The following is a 25,445-nucleotide window of genomic DNA, read 5'->3' as shown; positions in this document are numbered from 1 at the left end:
GGGCCCACAAAATGTAATAGCCCCGAGCCCACAGAAGAGTTAATCTGGCCCTGACTACTAGCCTTGGTAATGCGTAGGAATTAGCTTGCGATTTTATCACTTTATTTCCTTTTGTAATAAATTCTGCTTTTATCACTTACAATCTCTTTCCCTAGTTAATAAACTTATTTTAATATTTTGTCCAAGACAGCGTGTTTTGACTGAAGTGTCTGGGGAATCTCTACTCAGGTTAACAGAGGCTGGGGCATGATCATTTCCTTTGATGAAATGATGAACTAATTAATGAGCTTACCCTTGTCAAGGGGGCCTTAAGCAGTGTGAGATGCACATTTCTGAGGTGCAAGGCTGGGGCTGGGGGATTTGCGGGTGTCACCTTGTAATACAGTTAAGGAGTGGCTGTGGCAGCATTTGTGTAACTTTGCTGGGTGTGCCTTCACATGCTATTGGCTGTGTGAGAGGAGCCTGCAGGGGCTGCTTTTCACTAGCAGAACAGTGTAAGAGACACCCTAGGCGGGAGCAGCAAGGGGACACTGCTATTCAAAACTCAAGCTTGGACCCTGGTCCCTGGGGGCTGCAGAGGGAATCTGGAGACTAGCCTAGGGGAGCGGGCTTCAAAGTCTTGAAAATGTCCAGCTGGCTCCAGGGAGCAGGCTGATACCTGCGGTCCCCGTGTGTGGGGTGTGTGAGCAGGGCATAGAAACCATGGACTCAGAGTCATTTCCCAGCAGCCAGGCTCTAGCAGGCACGGGTGTCTCCCCTCAAGAGGTGACAGAAGAGGGGAGGGGCTGTGAGGTGTCTACCTGCAGGAGGCTGTCACCATAGTAACATCTTTGACCCTCCTCAGCACCCCAAGAAGCTGCAGGACCCCACATGATTGGGCAAGGGACAATGGGGTGGGGCGCCCGTCTCCAAGGATACAACCCAGAACTTCCAGTTTTGCAGCGTGCAGGAGCGGACGTACTCGTCAAACATATCGCGCATCTGGTCGAAGCGCTGGCGGGTGATGGGCACTCCTGTGGCGGGCAGCTGCTGCTGGCACAGGCTGCAGAGGCACAAGAAGATGGCATTTGCCTCGGTTGACAGGCACACACACACAGAGATTGGCACTGGGGAGAACAGTCAACGTCCCACCCTCAGGCCCAGCTCTCCAGCCGCCTTCACCCCCAAGCCTTGTCCAGGAGGGATGCTGCAGCAGGGAGTGATGGACTGGCACCATGCCCTAAGCACGGCCGAGCTGCTCACCAGCGATTAGCGATTCCATGGCTGATGGTCACCTGAGGAAAGCCCCACTTCTGAGACGAGTCAGCAAGAGATGGTGGTGGACAGCAACCCCATCCCTGGGGCAGCGGACAGCTCCTGCCCACCTCCCCATGCACTCTCTCCCGCTGAGGGCTGCCCCATACTGATGGCCATGCCAGGCTCTCTAAGAGGTGCCAGGCTCCTGGTGCCACCCTCCACCTCATGGGGGAGAAGACTGCCGGGGGCACTGCTCCCCATCCACCCACTGCTCCCCATCCTCTATCTGCCTGTGCATAGCGTTCTGCTCTCATCCTGTCCCTGGTACCTGGGGCCCACTGGGGTGGGCTGGCAGGCTCCGCAGTTCCCCTCAGGAAGGTGATCCTTCTCAAGACCCCAGGTTCTGCCCCGTTCTGGAGGGGCTGTCTCCCAGGGCTGTAGCAGAGGCAGCCCCAGACTTCCAGCATGACTATGTGGGGTGTTTACAATCGAACTAGAGTGACTGAATTGTGGAGAGAGGACCTGGGGCTCTATGGGGAACTGTGCCCAGATGGGCTAATCCTCCCCCCCCTCCATTGACACCATGGCAGGTTGGGCGCTTCAGGGAAAGGGGCAGTGTGCCTTGGCTCCATTAATAATAACTCTGCCTTGCTGGGGCACTCTCCATCTCTGGATCCCAAAATACATTACAAACATAGTGGGAAACCTCCTCCCACATGACTGATGTGCTGCCACTTCTGGGGTGGAACACAGCAGCTGCTGATAGCACACACTGCACAGCAACGCTGCACCGCCAGCCTCATGGGAAGGGCCCCCTTTTAGATGTGATGTCTCATTCAGCAGACAGCAGCCCAGTGCCCATTTGCATCATGCTGGGGGATTAAGTTCAACACTGACAAGGGAAGAGCGCCCCCTACTGAGTGGTAACCCTTTGCAGCACACTCCCTGTCTTCTCCCCTCCCCTCCCTGCTTTTCCCCTCCCCTGGCATGGCCTCCCTCCTCTCTCCCCCCATCCTACTTGATGGTTGCATTGAGCTCCTCGATCTGCTCCCGCAGCCGCTGCGCCTCGTCCTGCAGGGCGGCCCTCTCCTGCTGCAGCTTGCAGATGTACTCTGCTGTCTTCTGCAGTGTGGTGGCCTTGCTGACCTGAGGGGCCAGATGTGGGGGCTGAGTGACGCTGATCTCTTGCAGCTGTCCCTCATCTCCCTCCCACCTCTCTGTCTCCCAGGAGGAAAGAGCTCCACAGCAGGGGGCTGGGCCTATCACGGTTTTTGGGAGAAACAGCCTCCCCCAGGTGCCCCTACAGGGGCTCCAAGACCTAGATGGTTGGTCAGCACAGAATGCCCCATTCCACAACAGGAGGCCAAGGGACAGTCTGTAGCTGGGGAAAGGGGCTGAGGGGGGCGGTTGGCTGGGGGCCTAGAGCCGCAGGGGCACCCAGGAGCTGCCTGGCCACGGCAGAGCTGAATGGCTGATGCAGCCCAAACCTGGCACTCCCTCTCCTAGCTCTGGGGACTCTCTGGGGGGGCTGGGCACCACGCATAGGAGAGGTTTGGTACTTTGGGCACTGGGTGTCCCCTGGAGAGCTGCCAGTCCTGCCCTCAGAGCCTGCTTTGGCGTTCACTACCCTCTCACTCACCTTGATGCTGGGCTGGGCACTCAGAGTGCTCACCAGCCCGTGCAGGGTGTCAAAGCCCAGCTTGATGTTGAAGCGTCTCTTCTGCTCAGCGGAGATGTGTGTGATGCGGCGGCTCTCTGTCTGCAGGGCAGGGGCAGAGTCAGGCACTGCAAGGGGTGGGGGGGATACCCCCCAGCACTGCCCACCTGAGCCAAGGCCAGGGCAGATCCATCGATGTTGCAACGGGGGGAGCAGGTGCGATGCAATGTGAACACAAAGGGAGGGAAGTGGGCAGTCTGGAGCCCTGGAGGGGCGGGGAGAAGAGGGCTGTGCCTGTCGGGTGGGCAGAGAGGAGACAGTCTCCCTGGGAGCCCTGGATTGTTCCGTACCTTGCTGGACTCCGGCCTACCCCGGCTAGGGGTGGAGTGATGCAGCGAGATCCCGGCAGTCAGCACTCCAACCGGCACCGGAGAGACCTGTCCAGGCTTCAGCCAGTCACTGGCTGGAAGATAAAACAAGACTCTTTGGGTGGGGCTGTGGGCAGCACCTACTGGTTCCAGGACCTGCCCCAGTGCAGGGGCTGGGACTGGGGGCATGACTGCCTAGGCTGGGTCCTGCAAGCCTCCTGCACAGGGCAGGCTCAGTCATAATGACTCAGGGTCCTGTCCCACTGCGCCACAGAGATAGAGGGACAGGTGCCCTGGAGCAGACCAAGAGCCCCACTGATGCAGCAGCCCAGAACTGACTGGCCAGTGCCAGGGGCTTCAGGAAAAGGGGTTACCTCACCATAATGCACCACGCTGAGCAAGGGAGAGCTGGGGGGGGCATTGCTTCCTGACCACGCAGTGATAGAGCAGCCTATGCCCTGAAGGAAGGGGATGATGGCCCTTGACACTGATCCCAGACACTGTCCCTGCAATCCTAGCCTCACTCAGGTCACAGTCTAATCACTGATGAATCTCACTAAGCTATGTGCCTCCATAATGTCCTGCAGCAGTGAGTCCCACAGATTATACACTGCATCCAAAGAACGGAGTCACTCTAGCTATTCTATGGTGCCTCTGGGTTCACCACGAGTCCCTGTGTTCCTATATTGGGGGTGTGTGTGTGAATTCATTCCTCTCTCCATACCTCTGTCAAAGCTCCCTGTGCTCCTTTCTGATCCCAACAGGCCTTGTCTTTGACAAGCTAACAGCATCGTATCCATCAGTAGGACTTTCCATCAGAGGAACCTCAGTGCTTTTACTGACTCTTCTCAATCCCACCAGGAGGCAGGCATGAGCTATTCTCATTAGGCAAATTAAGTGATTCGCCCAAGTTCACAGAGTAGGTCAGTAGCAGAGCCGGGAGAGATTCTACAAGCTGACACTAACTAGTAGTGGTGCCCCTAGTACCTTTCATTGCCCCTTTCTGTTCTCGCTGCAATGAGTGACCTGATGTGGGTACAGAATCCCAGCGCGGGTGAGAAGATCCCCACCAATTTCAGAGCTACTCAAAAAATGCCAGTAATGTTCCCTGAGAAATGTTGAACTTTTTTAGGTGGTTTTTTTTTTTTCAAAAACTTTCAGCAAAAAATGTGGCTTTTCAAAGAAAACCTGAAACAACCTGCTCCTGCCCTGAGGGGTTTAAAAGCAGCCCTGCAGAGGGCTGCAGCTCTAAAAGCCTGGGCTGACTGGGGGAAAGTAGGCTCAGCTGGGGCTATGCCCCACTCAGGCCCAGCTGGCCCTTATAAAGGTTGTGAGCCAGAGGCCCAGGCAGTCTTTCTCTGTCTGTTGAGGGGGAATGGCCAGGACAGAGGGAGTGAGACAGAAGGTACCTGAGTGGTGCAGGGCTGGGGAAAGGTAGAGGAGCTGGGGAGCTCTAGCCTGGAAAGCCCCAGGCTGTGGCCTAGCATAAGGCCAACAGGTACTGGGGGTTGCAGAGGGCAGCCCAGGGGTAGGCAAAGGCAGCAGGTCCAAACCCAACCTTGCCAGTGATGAGAGGCTGATACTGCAGTCTGCCCCAGGGCGCGGGGGCTAGATGACGACTGGCAGTAGTCTGATATTGAGGCAAGGTGGGGATAGTGGGTGGGGGTTTCCCAGGAAGGGGAGATCCTGAGAGAAAGGGGTTACTGCCAGGGGGCAGCACCCCAGCTAACAGGGCACTGGGTCCTGGGAGGGACATGGGGGTCAGAGGACAGGTGGGTCCTGGCCTACAGAGGGTGCTCTGGAGCTGGAATGAGCTAATTCCCAGAACAGACCAGCAGGAGGTGCTGCAGGGGTGAGTCTGCATGGCTACACAACCCAAAAAGGCTTGTTTTTTTTTTTTTAAAAAATTCAAGTAAACACTTTTGGTTTTTGAAAATGAAATATTGAATTACTTTTTCCAAAAACCAAACATTTTAACCCAAGTTGATATTTTTACTGAAAGAATTGAGTTTTCTTTTTTTTTCCACTGTAAAAGCAGAACATTTCAAGCAGAATGAAGAGTTACTGTGAACATTTTCCATCTGGTGAAAGGCACATATTTTTTTTTTTTTGCAGAAAAAACATTGAGAGACTCCAACCAGCTGCCTTGGGTTGCCCTGTTGGTGACCAACTCTCCAATATTTGGCACCAGTTCCCCCTGGAACTGCCCACTGTCCCTGCATGCAGCTGCCCACCAGGACCCTGTCAGCAATTCAAGCTGATTCAAGTTATCTGCATCATTCTGCCCACTCTAGGACAGCAGTGCGGCAGCAGGGCTGGCTCTGGTGTTGTGTCCCTGGTGTGGCTCCATGTCCTGGCTTTTCTGGAGCTCTTTTCTCGCCTGCCTGCCTAGCCTCTGCTAACCCCAATCGCTCTGTATTGTCAACACCCACCCATCCATCTCTTGTGTTAACAAACAGAACTGAGGGGTGCGGTGGATCTTCAAAAGGATCTCGGGGGGGAAGCACCAGCAGACTGCTTGGCTCTGGCAATATGGAGCTGGGGAGCCGCCTTCAGGTGGATTTCCACCACTGAAAGGCTGTTGAGCCTGCATCACCTGCAGGGGTGTTTGTTTCTCTCTGGTAATCAAAGAGGAGGTGTCAGAGACGCTGCCCCGCTCACCACAGGCCGATGTGGGGGAAAGCTGCTCCGTCTTGGGGACAAGCAGGGATCCCGGCTGTACCACAGCCAGTGTGATGGGGACAGACTGCGAAGGGCTGGAGCCAGGAGACAGCCCCGGACTCAGCTGGGCCATGCGGGGCAGGAAGCTAGAGGGGACTTCAGCAAGGCCCCCTGCCTGCAAAGAGAGAAGCCGGAGAGAAGGAGTTTGCACTTTGGGCTCCCCAGCTCAAAGTCTCAGACCCGTGACCCAGGAGGCCAAGGGTGAGAAGGGGCCAGGGCCTTTCCCCAGCCAGCACACAGGAGACAGTCACTGAAGTACCTACAGCAGTTTGACTCTAGTAGACGAGGTCACTGCCCGCGAGGCTCACAGTCAAACTACACCTAAGGGGATAGGGAGAAGGAAGGGCCCCTAATTTCTCACAAGGTTACAGCAACATGGCATGAGCCCTGGGGCTCCCAAAGACTGGACAGACCCTCTCATGTGATGCAGCCCCCTTGGCAGCCAATGGACCCCTTGCCAGCCCTGAGCCAGGCATGGGGGGGAAAAGGAATTTTCTTTAACCTCAGGAAATGTTCTCCACTTGGAAATACAGGGCATAAAATATCATCCTGACTGTCCCTCAAGCTCTGCCAGTGCCCCTCGCTCCTGTGCTGGCACACCCCTTGTTTGTCTAGTCCCCAGTTCCTCCCCAAGCTCTGCTGATACCTCTTGCTCCTGCCCTGGTACACCCCCTGTTCGTCCAGTCCCCAGTGCCCCCTCACTCCTCCGATGCTCTTTGCTCCTGCCCTGACCCATCCCCTGCTCATCCAGCCCCAATTTCCCCCCACGCCACCGATGCCCCTCGCTCCTGCCCTGATGGTGTCACCAGGCACTTTGGTTTCCTCGACCAAGGAATCCTGTTGCGAGAAGAAGGGCTGATGAGCAGAGATGGGGTCCACCTGCCTTGGAAGGGGAAGAGTGTCTTCAGACACAGACTGGCTAAGCTAGTGAGGGGGCTTTAAACTAGGTCCAACAGGGGTGGCAGACAAAAGCCCACAGGTAAGTCTAGAACAAGGGTAGGCAACTTTTCTGAAGTGGTGTGCCGAGTCTTCATTTATTCACTCTAATTTAAGGTTTTGTATGCCAGTAATTCATTTTAACGTTTTTAGAAGGTCTCTTTCTGTAAGTCTATAATATATAACTAAACTATTGTTGTATGTAAAGTAAATAAGGTTTTTAAAATGTTTAAGAAGCTTCATTTAAAATGCAGAGCCCCCCGGACCGATGGCCAGAACCCAGGCAGTGGGAGTGCCACTGAAAATCAGCTCGTGTGCTGCCTTTGGCATGCGTGCCATAGGTTGCCTCCCCCTGGTCTAGAACATGGAGACTTGGGTGAAGGATCTGAATCTGGGGGGAACATGGAAAATCATAGCATGGACAAAGGAGAAACCAGAGGGAATATAGAGGAGAAACGTAATAAATATCTCCGATGTCTGTACACTAATACAAGAAGTATGGGGAATAAACAGGAAGAACTAGAAATACTAGTGAATAATCATAAACAGAACAGAAGTGGCATCACAGAAACTTGGAGGGATCGTTCACATGACCGGAATACTGGTACAGAAAGGTACAGCTTGTTCAGGAAGGCCAGGCAGGGGAGGAGGAGTTGCCTTGTATATCAAAGATATCTACACTTGCACGGAGACAACAGTGGGAGGCAGACCTATTGAAAGTCTCTGAGAAAGGATAAAGGGTAAAAAACAGGAGTGATGTCATGGAGGGGGCCTATTATGGAGCACCTCACCAGGAAGAAGAGGTGGATGAGACTGGTTTTTACACAACTAACAAAATCCAAAGCATAGAACCTGGTGATGATGGGGGACCTCAACTACTCAGATATCTGTTGGGGAAAATAACACAGCAGGGCACAGATTATCCAACAAGTTCTTGGGATGCATTGGAGACAACTTTTTATTACAGGTGGTGGAGAAAGCGACTAGGGGAGAGGGTCTTCCGGATTTGATTCTGACAAACAGGGAGGAACTAGCTGAGACTCTGAAGGTGGAAGGCAGCTTGGGTGAAGGTGACCATGAAATGACAGAGTTTGTGGTTCTAAGGAATGGGAGGAGGGAGGGGAAAACCAGAGAATAAAGACTGTGGACTTTGAGAAGGCAGAGACTTTACCAGACTCAGAGAATCAGTAGGTTAGATCCCATGGGAAGCCAGGTTAAGGAAAAAAAGAGTTCAGGAGAGTTGGCAGTTTTTCAGGGAGACATCATTAAGGGGCACAAGAGCCAACTATTCCACTGCGTAGGAAAGGTAGGAAATATAAGAGGCCACCCTGGCTTAACCAGGAGATCTTCAATGACCTGAAACTCAAAATAGTATCATATAAGAAGTGGAAACTAGGTAAAATTACAAAGGATGAATATAAACAAGCAACACAAGCATGTGGGGACAAAATTAGAAAGGTAAACGTACAAAATAAGATTAAACTAGCTAGAGACATAAAGGGTAACAGGAAAGTATTTTACAAACACATGAGAAGTAAGAGGAAGACCAGGTGAAGGGTAGGCCCATTATTAAATCAGGAGGGAAAGACAATAACAGAAAATACAGCATTGGCTGAAGTGTTAAATGCCGTTTTTATTTCAGTTTTCACCAAAAAAGTTAGCAATGATTGGACAACTAACATAGAGAACATTAGTGTAAATGGGGCAGGATCTGAGGCTAAAATAGGAAAAGAACAAGTTAAGAATTACTTAGACAAGTTAGAGGTCTTCAAACTTGATGAAATACATCCTAGAATACTCAAAGAACTGACTGAAGAGATCTTTGAGCCATTAACAATTATACTTGAGAATTCATGGAGGACGACAGAGATCCCAGAGGACAGGAAAGGGCAAATATAGTATCTGTCTATAAAAAAGCGAATAAGGAAATCCAGGGAAATACAGATCAGTCAGCTTAACTTCTGTACCCGGACAGATAATGGAGTAATAATCAATCAATTTGTTAAGCACCTAGAAGATAATAAGATGATAAGCAACAGTCAACATGGATTTGTCAAGAACAAATCGTGTCAAACCAATATAATATCCTTTTTTGACATGGTAACAAGACTTGTGGATGAAGGAAACGATAGATGTGGTATATCTTGACTTTAGTAAGGCTTCTGATACTGTCTTACATGACCTCATAAATAAATAGGGAATTACAACCTAGATGAATCTACTATATCGTGAGTGCACAACTGGCTCCAAAACTGTGCATAGAGAGTGGTTATCAATGGCTCACAATCGAGCTGGAAGGGCATAGCGAGTGGGGTCCTGCAAGGATCTATCCTCGTTCCAATTCTATTCAATATCTTCACAAATGATTTAAATAATGGCATAGAAAGTACACTTACAAAGTTTGCAAATGATACTAAACTGGGAGGGATTGCAAGTGCTTTGGAGGGTAGGATTATAATTCAAAATGATCTGGACAAACTGGAGAAATGGTCTAAAGTAAAGAGGAGGAAATTCAAAAAGGACAAATGCAAAGTGCTCCACTTAGGAAGGAATAAACAACTGCACAAATACAAAATGGGAAATGACTGCCTAGGAAGGAGTACTGCAGAAAAGGATCTGGGGGTTATCGTGGATCACAAACTGAACGTGGGTCAACAATGTAACACTGTTGTAAAAAAAGCGAACATTCAGTTGTGCTGTATTCACTGGAGTGTCGTAAGCAAGATACAAGAAATAATTTTTTCACTCTACTCTGCATTGATTAGTCCTCAGCTGAAGTATTGTTCCAGTTCTGAGCACCATACTTTAGAAAAGATGTGGACAAACTGGAGAGAGTCCAGAGAAGAGCAACAAAAATGAATAAAGGTCTAGAAAATATGACCTATGAGGGAAGATTGAAAAAACTGGGTCTGTTTAGTATGGAGAAGAGAAAACGGGGGGGGGGATATGATGAAACAAGGTGGGTGAGGTAATATCTGTTATTGGAGCAACTTCTGTTGGTGAGAGGGACAAGCTTTCGAGCCACACAGAGCTCTTCTTCAAATCTGGGAATGGGAGATGTGATAACAGTCTTCAGGTACATTAAAGGTTGTTATAAGCTGGAGGGTGATAAATTGTTCTCCTTAGCCACTGAAGAAAGGACAAGAAGCAATAGGATTAAATTGCAGCAAGTGAGGTTTAGGTTGGACACTAGGAAGAACTTCCTGATTATCAAGGTGGTTAAGCATGGGAACAAATTACCTAGGGAGGTTGTGGAATCTCCATCGCTGGAGCTTTTAAGAGCAGGTTAGACAAACACCTGTCAGGGATGGTCTAGACAACCCCCCTCAGTGCAGACAATGTCTCGAGGTGCCTTCATGCCCTACAGTTCTGTGATCTATGATCTGATGTACCCTGTTAGTCCAGCCCCAATGCCCCTCACTCCTGCCCTGACCCACCCCTACTCGTCCAGCCCCAATGCCCCCAAGCTCCACCAATGCTCCTTGCTCGTGCCCTGACCCACCCCCTACTCGTCCAGCCCCAATGCCCCCAAGCTCCACCAATGCTCCTTGCTCGTGCCCTGACCCACCCCTACTCATCCAGCCCCAATGCCCCCCAGCTCCACCAGTGCACCTCGCTCCTGCCCTGAGAAACCCCCTGCTGGTCCAGCCCTGCCTGTTGTTAGGACTGAGGCACCCACAGAAGCGACTGGTGATCTCACTGCCATTCCCTGCCCATTGCTGCTTGCCAGAGCCCATGTCTGAACCCAGCACGCGGCGGTGAACGGCCGATGCCCTCAGCTGCCCTGCAGAGGGTGTTGCTGGTAAGCTCTTACCGGGGAGGCTGGCGACGTGGGGATAAGGGTGGTACTGGGAGTGGACGGAGGGTCCAGGGCCAGCTCTGGTTTAGCTGCAAGACAGAAGGCAGCAGAAGGTGAGGACGCAGCATGAGAGAGAGCCAGACTGGGGCTCTACGACATCCCTCCCACCAGAGTGAGTGGCCAGCACAAGGAAGCCTTGCAGGGAGATGCGGACTTACTGCTGCCGCCGCCTCCTGGTTCTCAGGGCAGATAGTCCAGGCCCAGCAGCCCCAGGGAGGTGCTGCAGGGGCTGGCCAAGCCTGGGGATTAGGGTGGGGCTGGAATGAAGGTTCCAACCTTTGTTTCTTTGCAAATCAAGCCAAACAGGGACTGGACAGGGGCTGAGTGCTGACACTCCACAGCTGATCTGGACTGTGCTGACCTACTCACAGGGACTCCTGGGACCAGGGTACCTGGTGTTACAGAGACAGAGATACAGGCCAGGAAACCGCAGGGTTTGTCAGCAGAATGAGGCACAGCATCCAGGCAGGGCCGGCTTTAGGACTATTCCACCAATTCGCCTGAATCGGGCCCCGCGCCCAGTGAGAATCCCTTCCCTGGCTAGAGGCACTTTTAAAATTTTTACTCACCTGGCGGCGCTCCGGGTCTTCGGCGGCGGGTCCTTCGCTCGCTCTGGGTCTTCGACGTCACTTCGGCGGCGGGTCCTTCAGTGCCGCTGAAGACCTGGAGCGAGTGCAGGACCCGCCGCCGAAGTCTCAAAGCACTGCCTGGTGAGTACAAGCCCCACGTGCTTTTTTACATGTGTTGGTTTTTTTTTAAGTCATCTCTGCCAGGGCCCTGTCAAAACTGTTCGAATTGGGCCCCGCACTTCCTAAAGCCGGCCCTGCATCCAGGCAAAGCAGGGCTGGCGAGAGGTTTGACATGATCACCAAATGTTGCATTGTGTGATCCCTCCCCACGCTGGACAGAGCTTGTCATGTGCTCACATTGACACTGGCTGCAGACCTCAAGGCTCAGCGTGGAGCTGGTAGCAGGTTTAAAAAAAAACCAAAGGAAGTATTTCTTCACACAGATTACCAGTGCCTGGAACTCTTTGCCAGAGCATGTTGTGAAGGCCAAAACTATAACAGGGTTCAAAAAAGAACTAGATAAGTTCATGGAGGAACAAGACTGCTAACAGGGACTTTCACAAAGGACTTTGGAAGGGGAGTGGGAAGGGGGCAAGGTTCACTTGTCGTTCTTTAAAACCTGTAAACTAAACTATATTCAAAACTTCTCGATTTAAACAAAACCCTTTCATTAACTTAGGCAGCTGTAGGAGACAAGGCAGGCAGAAGCCCAGCGGCAGAGTGGGGGCTATCCAGTTTATTGCGCTGAGTGCAGCATGTATGATTACCTGTCCTGTGGGCGGGTGGCGTATGTGTGCATTCGGGGCAAGGAGCTCCTGGCCCTCAAAGACGGCATACGGGCTTTGGAGGCCAGGGTGGCGGAAAGGGGGGAGCTAAGAGAGGCAGAGAGGTATGTTGATGAGGTTTTCCAGGACACTGTGGAATTGTCCCACCTCCGGTCAGACAGCCCCTGCGCTGTTGAGGAGGATGAAAGGCCCAGGGAAGGAGAGCAGTCAATAGGAGCAGAGGGAAACCTTCCCATAGTTGGGACCCTCCTTCCAGATGGTGTTAGGGCAGGGGTCGGCAACCTTTCAGAAGTGCTATGTCGAGTCTTCATTTATTCACTCTAATTTAAGGTTTCAAGTGCTGGTAATTCATTTTAACGTTTTTAGAAGGTCTCTTTCTAGAAGTGTATATTATATAACTAAACTATTGTAAGTAAAGTAAACAAGATTTTCAAAATGTTTAAGAAGTGTCATTTAAAATTAAATTACAATGCTGATCTTACGCTGCCAGCCTGGGGTTCTGTTCACCTAGGCCGGCAGCGGGCTGAGCAGGGCCTGCGGCCGGGACCCCAGACCTGGGGGCAGAGGTGGTTTCAGGGGTCAGGGCAGACGACTGGGGGACGGGGTTCAGGACAGAAGGCTGGGGTGGTGGGGTTCAGGGATCAGGGCAGAGGGCTGGGGTGTGTGGGGTCAAGGGTCAGGGCAGAGGGCTGGGGGCACGGGGAGTGCAGGGCATAGGGCTGAGTGTGGGGGGGTTCAGGGCAGAGGGCTGGGGGTGTGGGAGGTGCAGGGCAGAAGGCTGAGTGTGGGGGGGGTCAGGGCAGAGGGCTGGGGGTGCAGGGCAGAAGTCTGGGTGTGTGTGTGGGTGCAAGGTTCAGGGCAGAGGGCTGGGGGCATGGGGGGTGCAGGGCAGAGGGCTGGGGGCATGGGGGGTGCAGGGCAGGGGGTTGGGGTTCTCGGCTCATGGGGGTGCTCCCAGCTCCCTGCCCTGAGCGGCTCAGGACAGGGGGCTGGAAGGGATGTGCCCTGTTCCACCCCCTTCCCCAAGGCCCCGTCCCCACCTCTCTCTGTCTCCTCTACAGAGCTGTGTTCACACTGCCGCTCTTCCCCTTCCCTCCCCTTCTCGCTAGGGCCATCAGCTGTGGCGCAGGGAAGAAGAGGGGGCGGGGCAGGAAAGCACCATGCTGGGGAAAGAAGCGGGGAAGGGGGAAGCTTGGCTGCCGCAGAACCAAGTTTCTGCCTCCTGCCCCCCCCAAAAGAGAGCGGTGGGCAGGGGGGCTGAGTGGGGGTGGGGGTCGGGTCCGCAGCAGGCAGCTGCGTGCCACTCAAAATTAGCTCACATGCCGTAGGTTGCCGACTCCTGTGTTAGGGTGTCCTCTCACACTGAGGTTACCTCTCCGGGGGAGGGAACTCCAGTCACTAGGAAAGGCAGGTGTTAGTAATGGGAGCGTCAATCATTAGAAACGTAGATAGCTGGGTTTGTGATGACCAGGAGAACCGTATGGTGACTTGCCTGCCTGGTGTGAAGGTTGTGGTTCTCTCAAGGCATCTAGACAGACATATGTGTAGTGCTGGGGAGAAGCCAGTGGTCGTGGTACATGTAGGTACCAATGACATAGGGAAGGGTAGGATAGATGTCCTAGAGGCAAAATTTAGGCTGCTAGGGAAGAGACTGAAATCCAGGACCTCTGTGGTGGCATTCTGAGAAATGCTCCCAGTTCCACGCGCAGGACCAGGTAGGCAGGCAGAGCTTCAGAGTCTCAATGCGTGGATGAGACGATGGTGTAGAGAGGAGGGGTTTACGTTCATTAGGAACTGGGGAAACTTTTGGGATGGGGGGAGCCTATATAGGACAGATGGGCTCCACCTAAACCAAAGTGGAACCAGACTGCTGGCTCTTAACATTAAAAAGGTCGCAGAGCAGTTTTTAAACTAGGAGATGGGGGAACGCCGACCGCTGCAGAGGAGCATGTGGATCAGACAGAGACTTCTCTTAGAGGAGAGTCTATTGATAGAGATTCTCTAGGTTTTAGTCAGGAGCAGAGGACGGAAGAGGATAATGTAAGGGCCGAATCAGATGATAAACAGTCACATAAAAAAGAATCGGACACATCAGAAAAGGGCAGACAAATAAACAGTGACAAGTTTTTAAAGTACTTGTACAGAAATGCTAGAAATCTAAATAATAAGATGCGTGAACTAGAGTGCCTCATGTTAAAGGAGGATTTGACATAATAGGCATCACAGAAACCTGGTGGACTGAGGACAATCAGTGTGACACAATCATTCCAGGGTGCAAAATACATTGGAAAGACAGAACAGATCATGTGGGGGGAAGTGGCACTATATGTGAAAGAAAATGTAGAATTAAATGAAGTAAAAATCTTAAGTGAATCTACATGTTCCATAGAATCTCTATGGATAGTAATGTCATGCTCTAATAAAAATATAACATTAGGGATCTATTATCGACCACCTGACCAGGACAGCGATACTGATGATGAAATGCTAAGGGAAATTGGAGAGGCTATCAAAATTAAGAACTCAATAATAGTGAGGGATTTCAATTATCCCCATATTGACTGGGAACATGTCACCTCAGGACGAAATGCAGAGACAAAATTTCTCGATACTTTAAAAGACTGCTTCTTGGAGCAGCTGGTACAGGAACTCACAAGCAGAGAGGCAACTCTCAATTTAGTCCTGAGTGGAGCGCAGGATTTGGTCCAAGAGGTAACTATAACAGGACCACTTGGATATAGTGACCATATTATAATAACATTAACATCCCTGTGGTGGGAAGAACATCTCAACAGCCCAACACTGTGGCATTTAATTTCAGAAAGGGGAACTATGCAAAAATGAGGGGGTTAGTTAAACAGAAATTAAAAGGTACAGTGACTAAAGTGAAATCCCTGCATTCTGCATGGGTGCTTTTCAAAGACACCATAATAGAGGCCCAACTTAAATGTATACCCCAAACTAAAAAACACAGTAGAAGAACTAAAAAAGAGCCACTGTGGCTTAACAACCATGTAAAAGAAGCAGTGAGAGATAAAAAGGCATCTTTTAAAAAGCGGAAGTCAGATCCTAGTGAGGTCAATAGAAAGGAGCATAAACACTGCCAATTAAATGTAAAAATGTAATAAGAAAAGCCAAAGAGGAGTTTGAAGAACGGCTAGCCAAAAACTCCAAAGGTAATAACAAAATGTTTTTTAAGTACATCAGAAGCAGGAAGCCTGCTAAACAACCAGTGGGGCCCCTGGACAATTGAGATACAAAAGGAGCACTTAAAGATGATAAAGTCATTGCGGAGAAACTAAATGAATTCTTTGCTTCAGTCTTCACGGCTGAGGATATCAGGGAGAGTCCCAAACCTGAGCCGGCTTTTGTAGGAGACAAATCTGAGGAATTGTCACAGATTGAGTTGTCACTAGAGGAGGTTTTGGAATTAATTGATAAACTTAACAGTAGCAAGTCACCGGGACCAGATGGCATTCACCCAAGAGTTCTGAGAGCTCAGATGTGAAGTTGAGGAACTATTAACTATGGTTTGTAACCTGTCCTTTAAATCGGATTCTATACCCAATGATTGGAAGATAGCGAATGTAAAGCCAATATTTAAAAAAAACTTTAGAGGGGATCCTGGCAATTACAGACAGGTAAATCTAACATCAGTTACGGGCAAATTAGTTGAAACAATAGTAAGGAATAAAATTGTCAGACACATAGAAGAACATAAATTGTTGGGCAAAGGTCAACATGGTTTCTGTGAAGGGAAATCATGCCTTACTAATCTGAGTTCTTTGAAAAGGTCAACAAACATGTGGAAAAGGGGGACCCAGTGGACATAGTGTACTTAGCATTTTCAGAAAGCTTTTGACAAGGTCCCTCACCAAAGTCTCTTATGCAAATTAGGTTGTCATGGGATAAAAGGGAAGGTCCTTTCATGGATTGAGAACTGGTTAAAAGACAGGGAACAAAGGGTAGGAATAAATGATAAATTCTCAGAATGGAGAGAGCTAACTAGTGGTGTTCCCCAAGGGTCAGTCCTAGGACCAATCCTATTCAACTTATTCATAAATGATCTGGAGAAAGGGGTAAAATGTGAGGTGGCAAAGTTTGCAGACGATACTAAACTGCTCAAGATAGTTAAGACCAAAGCAGACTGTGAAGAACTTCAAAAAGGTCTCACAAAAATAAGCGATTGGGCAACAAAATGGCAAATGAAATTTACTGTGGATAAATGTAAAGTAATGCACATTGGAAAAAATAACCCCAACTATACATACAATATGATGGGGACTAATTTAGCTACAACGGATCAGGAAAAAGATCTTGGAGTCATCATGGATAGTTCTCTGAAGACATTCATGCAGCGTGCAGCAGCGGTCAAAAAAGCAAACAGGATGTTAGGAATCATTAAAAAGGGGATAGAGAATAAGATGGAGAATATCTTATTGCCCTTATATAAATCCATGGTACGCCCACATCTTGAATACAGATGTGGTCTTCTCATCTCAAAAAAGATATATTGGCATTAGAAAAGGTTCAGAGAAGGGCAACTAAAATGATTAGGGGTTTGGAGAAGGTCCCATATGAGGAGGGATTAAAGAGGCTAGGACTTTTCAGCTTGGAAAAGAGGAGACTAAAGGGGGATATGATAGAGGTATATAAAATCATGAGTGATGTGGAGAAAGTAAATAAGGAAAGGTTATTTACTTGTTCCCATAATACATGAACTAGGGGCCACCAAATGAAATTAATGGGCAGCAGGTTTAAAACAAATAAAAGGAAGTTCTTCTTCACACAGCACACAGTCAACTTGTGGAACTCCTTACCTGAGGAGGTTGTGAAGGCTAGGACTATACCAGCATTTAAAAGAGAACTGGATAAATTCATGGAGGTTAAGTCTGTTAATGGCTACTAGCCAGGATGGGTAAGGAATGGTGTCCCTAGCCTCTGTTTGTCAGAGGGTGGAGATGGATGGCAGGAGAGAGATCACTTGATCATTGCCTATTAGGTTCACTCCCTCTGGGGCACCTGGCTTTGGCCACTATCAGTAGACAGGATACTGGGCTAGACAGACCTTTGGTCTGACCCAGTATATCCATTCTTATGTTCTTACGTCCATCAAGGGCTATTAGCCAGGATGGGCAGGGATGGTGTCTCTAGCCTCTGTTTGCCAGAAGCTAGGAATGGGCGACGGGATGGATCACTTGATGGCGACTTGTTCTGTTCACTCCCTCTGGGGCACCTGGCACTGGCCACTGTTGGAAGACAGGACACTGGGCTAGATGGAGCTTTGGTCTGACCCAGCATGGTCACTCTTATGTTCTTATGAATGTCTGGCCCAGACTGTGCCTGCTGAGGTACTGCAGCCATTGAGTTCCTCCTCTCTTCTAGGTACCCGGCCTGGGGCAGGGCAGCTCCTCCCATACTGCTCAACATGCAGGTCCCCTGGCTCTCCCAAGAGGGCAGTCACTATCATGGGCTCTGGGGGCAGGGCACTGCACTGGGAGGTGAACGATCCCAGGGGATGAAACGGCAGTGCTAATCAATCTCCCAATCTGTGTGACTAGCATTGGCCCCAGGGTTCAGATCCTGCCCCACAGCCGGGCACTCACAGCACCCTGTGGACAACTGCACCCATCCTGCCCTCACCAGGGTCGCCAATGGTCTCCTCCCAGCCGAGGCGGAGTCACCACAGCCCTTTGCCCTTCTGGGGCTCCCTGCAGCCTCAGATACAGGTGCTGTGATCACCCAGCCTCACCTGCCTGCTGAGACACCATTGCCCTGTTAGCACCTTGCGCCCTTGGTCAGCGGTTCAAGGCTCTCACTCCTAGTGCCTCCTGCAGGCAGCGATTCCCAAACTCAAGCTCCAATGTGACTCCTCCTACAGCTCAGCCACCATCTCAGACTCATTTCTCTGCACTCCTCCTCCTCCACCAGGCCTCCTGCTCCCACTCCCCCCCCACCAGCTCTCTCCTGCTCTAGATGCTTTTTCCACATCATGGCAGCCTGTGGATCAGCAGGCGAGGGAAAGAGCATCGCTGGTATGAAGAGAGGAGGCTAGGTGCCTGCAGCAACGCAGTGCCATGGAGCATGGCGTGGCAGGATAGTGGCATTGAATGAGATGAGTATTGATCCTAAAGCGGGGGCACTACCAGCCCATGCCTAGATATCAGCTCCCTTTCCCCTCTCTAGAACGCAGAGTCAGCCCATCTGCCAAAATCCTCCGGCCCAACAGCCTAGTACCAGCTTCCCGCTCCAGCTGAATAAAGTCAGCTGGCCAGATGGGGGCAGTCAGATGCCCTCAGCCAGTGGCAAACGGCAACCCCCCCAAAAGCAATCCCCTACCCTGTTACCTGCAGTCAGGAGCTGGGTCAGGCAAGGGTTAGGCACAGCCACGGAAGGGGGCACAGGGAGTCTCATGGGTCTCTTTGTCTTGGGGCTGGCTGGCTTCACCATTGGGCTGCTGCCCCCAGACGGCAACTGCTCTTTGGGGGTGGCAAACGTGGGGCCGCTCAGCATCACTGGGGGCAGGGGCTGGGCACTGGACAGAGCAGAGTATGCTGTTGGCAGGAGGTCCACGCTGTAGCTCAAGCCTGGCGTGTGCTGGGTAAAGCATGGCGTGGAGAGTGAAGAGCCGCTAATGGAGCTGGAGTAATGGAATTTGGATCTCGGTGCTGAAGCCGGTGGGTACAGGGGGTCCTGGCCCAGCACGAAGGCTCCTTGGGGGGCTGCTGGGGTGCAGTAGGAAGGGCCGAAGGGCTCCATGCTGAGACTCTTGCTGGGGAGCCCATAATGGAGCGGGGGCTTGTGCTTGAGGTCAGAGCACAGGCCGCTGCGGGGGTCCACGGGCCGCGGGGCTGGCTGGAAATCAGAGCTGAGGAAGGAGCCAGGCAGGCTGAGCCGGGAGGAGCAGTTGCTGCTAGACTGAAAGAGACAGAGGCAGATTACAGAGCGTTTGCCCCTGGACTGCTGGATTGGACCAGGACCGAGAGGGACAGGGATAACAGACAGCAGGGGAGACGGGGATAGAACCCGCTGCGCAGCAGCACAGGGGCCTGGCACCATTGCCTCGGTGAAGCAAACACAGAGGGCAGAGCAATCGCAGGGCCAGAGAGAAGCAGACTAGGACGTGATCCCTGCCTGGAGACCTGCTCACCTGTAGGTGGCCATTGGGCGGGATTGGGGCATCAACGTAGCTGGCAGGCAGGGCTCTGGAGGCCATCAGTGGGTCTGCGTGGCTGGCAGGTGGGGTACTGCTGCTGCTGTATAGGGTGTCAGCCATGGGCGTGAAGCAGGGCTGCTCTTGGTAGCTCAGATGCATTTGTGAAGGCAGTGGGCGGTGGCCGGTGAAGAGATCTGCAAGGCAAAGCAGAGACATGGTGACCCCCACCTCCTGAGGCAGCCCAAGCTCATGCTAGCCAGCCCACTGGGCAGGTACAGGGTTTGCCCTCACAGCAGTCTGACAGCCTGCTTGCCGCAGCAGCCCACCCTGGTGCAGAGAAAACGTACCATGAGCCTAGGCAGTTGTGCAAGAATTGACGTGGGGAAAATCATTCCTCCCTGCACCCCAGCAAGGAGCCACAGGAGGGTCCCGCCCTGCTGCAGGCGGTGGCTCCCCTGTGGCGTGGGAGGGACTCTTGTGTCAGAGCCCAGCTCCGTACATTTAAAGCCATGCAGGCCTCCAGCCCACCTTAACCCAGCTACAGTATCGTACTCCCCAGGCTCCTGCCTGCCGGGGACCAGCCCCCTTCATGTCTCCTGCCCGGGAGTGGCCCCTGGTGCTGGGGGTGGTCTCAAGGGGAGGGCTGCTTGGCTCACTCTCCCCTTCCCAGCACCATCCCTCCATCAGTCCCACAAAGTGCCTCCCTCCCAGGCTGCATCGGCCGGGGCTTTGCACACTCTCCTGGCCCAGCACAGTGGGATGGGGTGTTACTTTCCCGTGGGGGGGGCGGTGGGACTCTCTGTGGGGATGCTGGGAACTGGGAAGACACTCCTTAAAGCAAAGGGTGAAGCTGGCATGCTGGGCCAGATCCTGCCAGATACAACCCAGCTTGTGGCAGGGCTCCGTGCCTAGCTTCCAACCACAAAGTCCAGGCCAGTCAGAGACAGCTGCTGCCCCACATAATCAGACTGGATGAGCAGTGTGCCCACCTGCCCCCTGCTCAGACAGGCATAGCAGGTTGCTCCTACAGCTGCCTGTGCCCTGGCATTCCAAGCCTCCAATAACCAGGAGCTGTAACACCTGGCCCCAGACACCCTGGGCTTTTCTGTGCTTCTCACTCACCCCACAGAACTTTCTTTCCCAAATTCAGAAGCAGCCTCGCCCTTTCCTCCTCCCTAACCCCCCGGCCCATGTGGACAGGCCCACTGCAGGCGTTTCAGCATCTCCTCAGGGCTGGGGGATGCTGATGATGGCGGAGGTGGGGGCCTTCCAGAATATCCTGGGGAGACAGGGTTTTGCTCTCCAATTTTTCTGCCTCTAGCTGACATGAAGGGGTATCAGCATCCCCTGGCTCTCCCTTGTGGGTTCTGGGGGCTCAGGGCAGTGGAGTGGGGCTAAGGGAGTTCCTAGCTCCCCATGATTTATGTGGCAGCAGCAATTGTGAAATGCTGGCGTTTCTGGTGCAAAGAGGAAAGAGGCAGCTCCGTGCAGCCCCTATACCAGGGGCCCAGCTGTGCTGCATACAGGGAGAGGGACACAGGAAAACCCTCCCACACCACAGGGGAGCCACCGCCTACAGCAGGGCAGGACCCTCCTTCCCTCACCCATCCGTCCAGCCATGGCAAGCATGGTCTTCGGGGCGAGGCCAGCCTGCAGCACGGCTGAGCCCCTCCGGGCTCCATCCTGCAGCAGCCTGAGCAGAGTGGAAAGCCCCTGGACAACAGAAGGGAGACATCACCCAGCTCTGCAGCCCCAGCTGCAGCCTCCAATTCCACAGGCTGGTGGGGTCAGCATATGCGCTGCTGAGTGGGATGTAACCAGCTCAGCCAGCCTTGAGTCCAATAAGTATAATCTCCCCCAGCCCTGGGTCCCATGTGTGTCTCCTCCCCCAGCCCTGGGTCCCACATGTCATCTCCCCCAGGCCTGGGTCCCATGTGTGTCCCCTCCCCCAGTTCTGGGTCCCACATGTCGTCTCCCCCAGCCCTGGGTCCCATGTGTGTCCCCTCCCCCAGCCCTGGGTCCACGTGTCCCCTTCCCCAGTTTGGCCAGCACTGAGTCCAACATGTATAATCTCCCCCAGGCCTGGGTCCCATGTGTGTCCCTTCCCACAGCTCGGCCAGTCCAGGTCCCTCATGCTCTGGGTGCCATGTTAACTCCTGCAGCCATTCCCCATCACCACGGTGAGCTTTATCCCAATGAGGCTCCTGGCTTAAGAGCGGTGCCGGGGGATCGGGCCCTGCCTAGCATGGTAGTGCCAGGCTGTCATGGAGAGTGGGGGAGTCCGATCCAGCACCCCTCTTCCTGCTACTCACAGTGACTCTCAGCCAGCCAGTAAAACAGAAGGTTTATTGTACAACAGGAATGCAGGTTACAGCAGAGCCTGGAGGTCCAACCAGGACCCCCTAATCGAGTCCTTCTCAGGGTTCAGGGCGCTTGGATCCCAGCATAGGATCCCCTGAATTCCCATCACCCAGCCCAAAACCGAAACTGAACTGCCGCTCCTCCAGCCGGCCGATTCCTTTGTCCAGCTTCCCAGGCCAAGGTGCTAACCCCCTCCCTCCTATCTGGCTCAGGTTACAGGCTTAAAGATTCTGTCCCTCACCTAAAGACATCCCCGGCTCTCCCATCCCCCACACAGACAGCCCCTACTCCATCACATCTCTCCCCCCTTCGAGACTGAACTGAGCAGGGTCACTCTGCCCAGTGACCTGGGGAAGTCCAGGTCCCCCTCTCCGGGACAACGTGTCCGCTATCGGTTTGGCACTTCCCTTCGCATGGACCACGTCCATGTCATAGTCCTGCAGGAGCAGGCTCCACCTCAGGAGCTTGGTGTTGGCTCCTTTCATCTGGCGCAGCCAGGTCAGGGGAGAGTGGTTGGTGTACACGGTGAAGTGTCACTCAAAGAGATATGGCTCCAGTTTCTTAAGGGCCCACACCATGGCCAGGCATTCCTTCTCGATGGCCATGTAGTTCTGCTCCAGGGGTAGCAACTTCTTGCTCAGGTGCAAGATGGGGTGTCTCTCCCACTTTACATCCTCCTGCATTAACACCGCCCCCAGTCCCGTGTCTGAGGCGTCGGTGAACACCATAAAGGGCTTGTCAAAATCTGGGTTTGCCACAACTGGGCCACTAACCAGAGTCTCCTTCAGCGCCCGGAGAGCCTGCTGGCACTGCTCGGTCCAGACCACCTTGTCTGGCTTCCCCTTCTTGCACAGCTCAGTGAGGGGGGCGGCTATGGCGCTGAAGTGGGGCACGAACCTTCGATAGTACCCTGCCATCCCAATAAAGGCCTGGACCTGCTTTTTGGTTTGAGGGGCAGGCCAGTCTCTGATCACCTCCACCTTGGCTGGTTCCACCCGATGGCCCAGGTAAGATACTTCAGCCATCCCCACCTTGCACTTCTCAGCCTTTATGGTTAACCCAGCCTCCTGGAGTCGGTTCAGCACTTGTTTAACCTGGGACACGTGGTCCTCCCAGGTCTGGCTGAAGATGCAGATGTCGTCAATATACACCAAGGCAAAACTTTCTATCCCCCTCAGTAGCTGATCCACCAGGTGCTGGAAGGTGGCTGGTGCTCCCTTGAGGCCGAAGGGCAGGGTCAGAAACTCGTAGAGCCCCAGAGGGGTGATAAAGGCCGATTTCAGCCTGGTATCTGCGTCTAGTGGCACTTGCCAGTAGCCCTTTGTAAGATCCATGGTGGTGAGGTACCGAGCGCCTCCCAGCTTGTCTAGGAGCTCATCAGGCCTGGGCATGGGGTAGGCATCAGACACAGTGATGGCATTGAGCTTTCGATAGTCCACACAGAACCGGATCGACCCATCCCTTTTGGGGACCAGTACCACAGGCGAGGCCCAAAGGCTGGAAGACGGCTGGATCACCCCCCAAAGCCAGCATGTCCCTGACCTCTCTTTCTAGGTCCTGGGCAGTTTTCCCAGTGACCCGAAAAGGGGAGCATCTTATCGGGGGATGTGACCCGGTGTCCACCCAGTGGACAGTCAAATTAGTGCGTCCAGGCTGGTTGGAAAACAGCTGTCAGTACAGCTGCAGCACCCCTCTGATCTCAGCGTGCTGGGCCAGGGTCAGCTGATCAGAGAGGGGAATTGTCTCCAGGGGGGAACCAGCTTTTGTCCCAGGGAATAGATCCACTAAAGGGTCATCTCCCTGCTCCTCCCAATGTCCACACACGGCCAACACCACATTCCCCCTGTCATAGTGTGGCTTCATCATATTCACATGGTACACCCGGCGGTAATGAGCTTGGTTTGACAGCTCCACCACATTGTTTACCTCATTTAGTTGCTTGACAACCTTGAAAGGCCCTTCCCAGGCAGCCTGGAGTTTGTTTTTCCTCATGGGGATGAGAACCATCACTTGATCCCAGGTGGCGAAGGTGCGGGCCCGCGCCATGCGGTCATACCAGACCTTCTGCTTCCTCTGGGCTCGGGCTAGATTCTCCCTGGCCAGGCCCATAAGCTCAGAAAGTCTTTCCCGGAAGGTCAGGACATACTCCACCACTGACTCTCCATCGGGAGTGGCCTTCCCCTCCCATTCGTCTCTCATCAGGTCCAGGGGCCCCCTTACCTACCTTCCATATAACAATTCGAAAGGCGAAAACCCAGTAGGCTCCTGGGGTACCTCCCTGTACGTGAACAGCAGGTGAGGTAAGTACTTGTCCCAGTCCTGCGGGTGCTGGTTCATAAATGTTTTTAGCCTCATCTTTAGCGTCCCGTTGAATCTTTCCACTAGCCCGTTGGACTGGGGGTGATACGCTGAGGCCCAGTTGTGCTGGACCCCACATTTCTCCCACAAGCACCGGAGTAGGGTCGACATGAAGTTGGACCCCTGGTCCGTTAAGACTTCCTTGGGGAACCCCACCCGGCTGAAAATGGTCAGCAGCGCATCTGCCACGGTGTCTACTTCGATAGAGGACAAGGCCACCGCCTCGGGCTGGCGAGTGGCAAAATCTACCACCACCAGGATGTATTTCTTCCCCGACTGGGTCGCCCTGCTGAGAGGTCCCACTATGTCCATGGCCACCTTCTGGAAAGGTTCTTCTATGATGGGTAAAGGCCTCAAAGCCGCTTTCCGCTTGTCCCGGGCCTTCTCCACCCTCTGGCAGGGGTCACAGGATTGGCAGTACTGTCGGACATGGGTAAAGACCCCAGGCCAGTAAAAGTTCTGTAGCAGCCTCTGCCTGGTGCGCCGGATTCCCTGGTGCCCTGCGAGAAGGATGTCATGGGCCAGGTACAGTAGCTTGTGGCGAAACTTCTGGGGAACCACCAGCTGCCTCCTGATCCCCCATGACTCCACTTCTGCTGGGGGAGCCCATTCTCGGTACAGGAACCCCTTCTCCCACAGGAACCTCTCCTTGCAACCTCTCCTCATGGTCTGTACCGCACTAAGGTCAGCCCGGTCCCTGGGCTTCCGCAAGGAGGGATCTTTCTGCAACTCGGCCTGGAACTCAGCAGCTGGGACAGGGATGGGGACCTGCTCTCTCTCATCGGCTGGGTCTAAGGGCGCAGCCTGTCTGAGCCGTGTCCCTGGGCATTCCCTCCCCACCAGGTTACGGTCCTGCGCCTCGGGCAGAGTACCTTCCCCGTTGTCAGGGGGCAGTGCCCTGCGCTGACTCTGACTATGGGTCACGACCAGAGCACCTCGGGCGTTACTTGGCCATACTTCCAGGTCCCCCCCACCATTAACACTTCTGTGGGCAAATATGGGTGTACCCTCAAGTCCTTGGGGCCCTCCTTGGCCCCCCACTTCAGGTGTACCCTCGCCACGGGCACCTTGAATGGGGTCCCGCCCACGCCCATCAGGGTCAGGTAGGTGTCGGGCCCCATCCGATCTGAGGCCACCACCTCGGGCCAGGCCAGCATCACCTCTGTGCCTGTGTCCCAGTACCCAGAGACCTTCCTCCCATCTACCTCCAGAGAAACCAGGCACTCTTTCCGGAGGGACAGCCCCGCACCCACCCTGTAAACCAAAAACTCGGAGCCTGGAGCATCCAGCCCCCCAGAGGAGCTGACCTGGGGCCCTCCTCCCTCCTTTGCAGGTGGTATGCGGCCAGCCCCCCTTTCCTGCGAACGCTGCCCCTCATCCGGCTGGGTCTCTACCAAGTTAACCTGGTGTGGGGTCGGTCTGCTCAGTCTGTCCTTGAG

At 53.2% G+C, this 25,445-nt stretch overlaps 1 protein-coding gene across 1 annotated transcript in view; it reads right to left on the bottom strand.

The window, feature by feature from the left end:
* Positions 1 to 25,445, bottom strand: part of MLXIPL (MLX interacting protein like) — a 64,916-nt gene that overhangs the window by 5,630 nt on the left and 33,841 nt on the right. The window contains exons 8-15 of the mRNA XM_050929201.1: positions 19,282 to 19,481; positions 18,479 to 19,049; positions 10,733 to 10,806; positions 5,923 to 6,097; positions 3,244 to 3,356; positions 2,876 to 2,995; positions 2,255 to 2,382; positions 919 to 1,042 (exon numbers count right to left, since the gene is read on the bottom strand). Coding sequence (XP_050785158.1) covers positions 919 to 1,042; positions 2,255 to 2,382; positions 2,876 to 2,995; positions 3,244 to 3,356; positions 5,923 to 6,097; positions 10,733 to 10,806; positions 18,479 to 19,049; positions 19,282 to 19,481 — 1,505 coding nt within the window. The remainder of the gene's footprint in view (positions 1 to 918; positions 1,043 to 2,254; positions 2,383 to 2,875; positions 2,996 to 3,243; positions 3,357 to 5,922; positions 6,098 to 10,732; positions 10,807 to 18,478; positions 19,050 to 19,281; positions 19,482 to 25,445) is intronic.

This window comes from Gopherus flavomarginatus, chromosome 19 (genome assembly GCF_025201925.1).
Source record: "Gopherus flavomarginatus isolate rGopFla2 chromosome 19, rGopFla2.mat.asm, whole genome shotgun sequence".
NCBI classification, from domain to species: Eukaryota; Metazoa; Chordata; order Testudines; family Testudinidae; genus Gopherus; species Gopherus flavomarginatus.
This window is presented reverse-complemented; position numbering and strand designations above follow the sequence as displayed.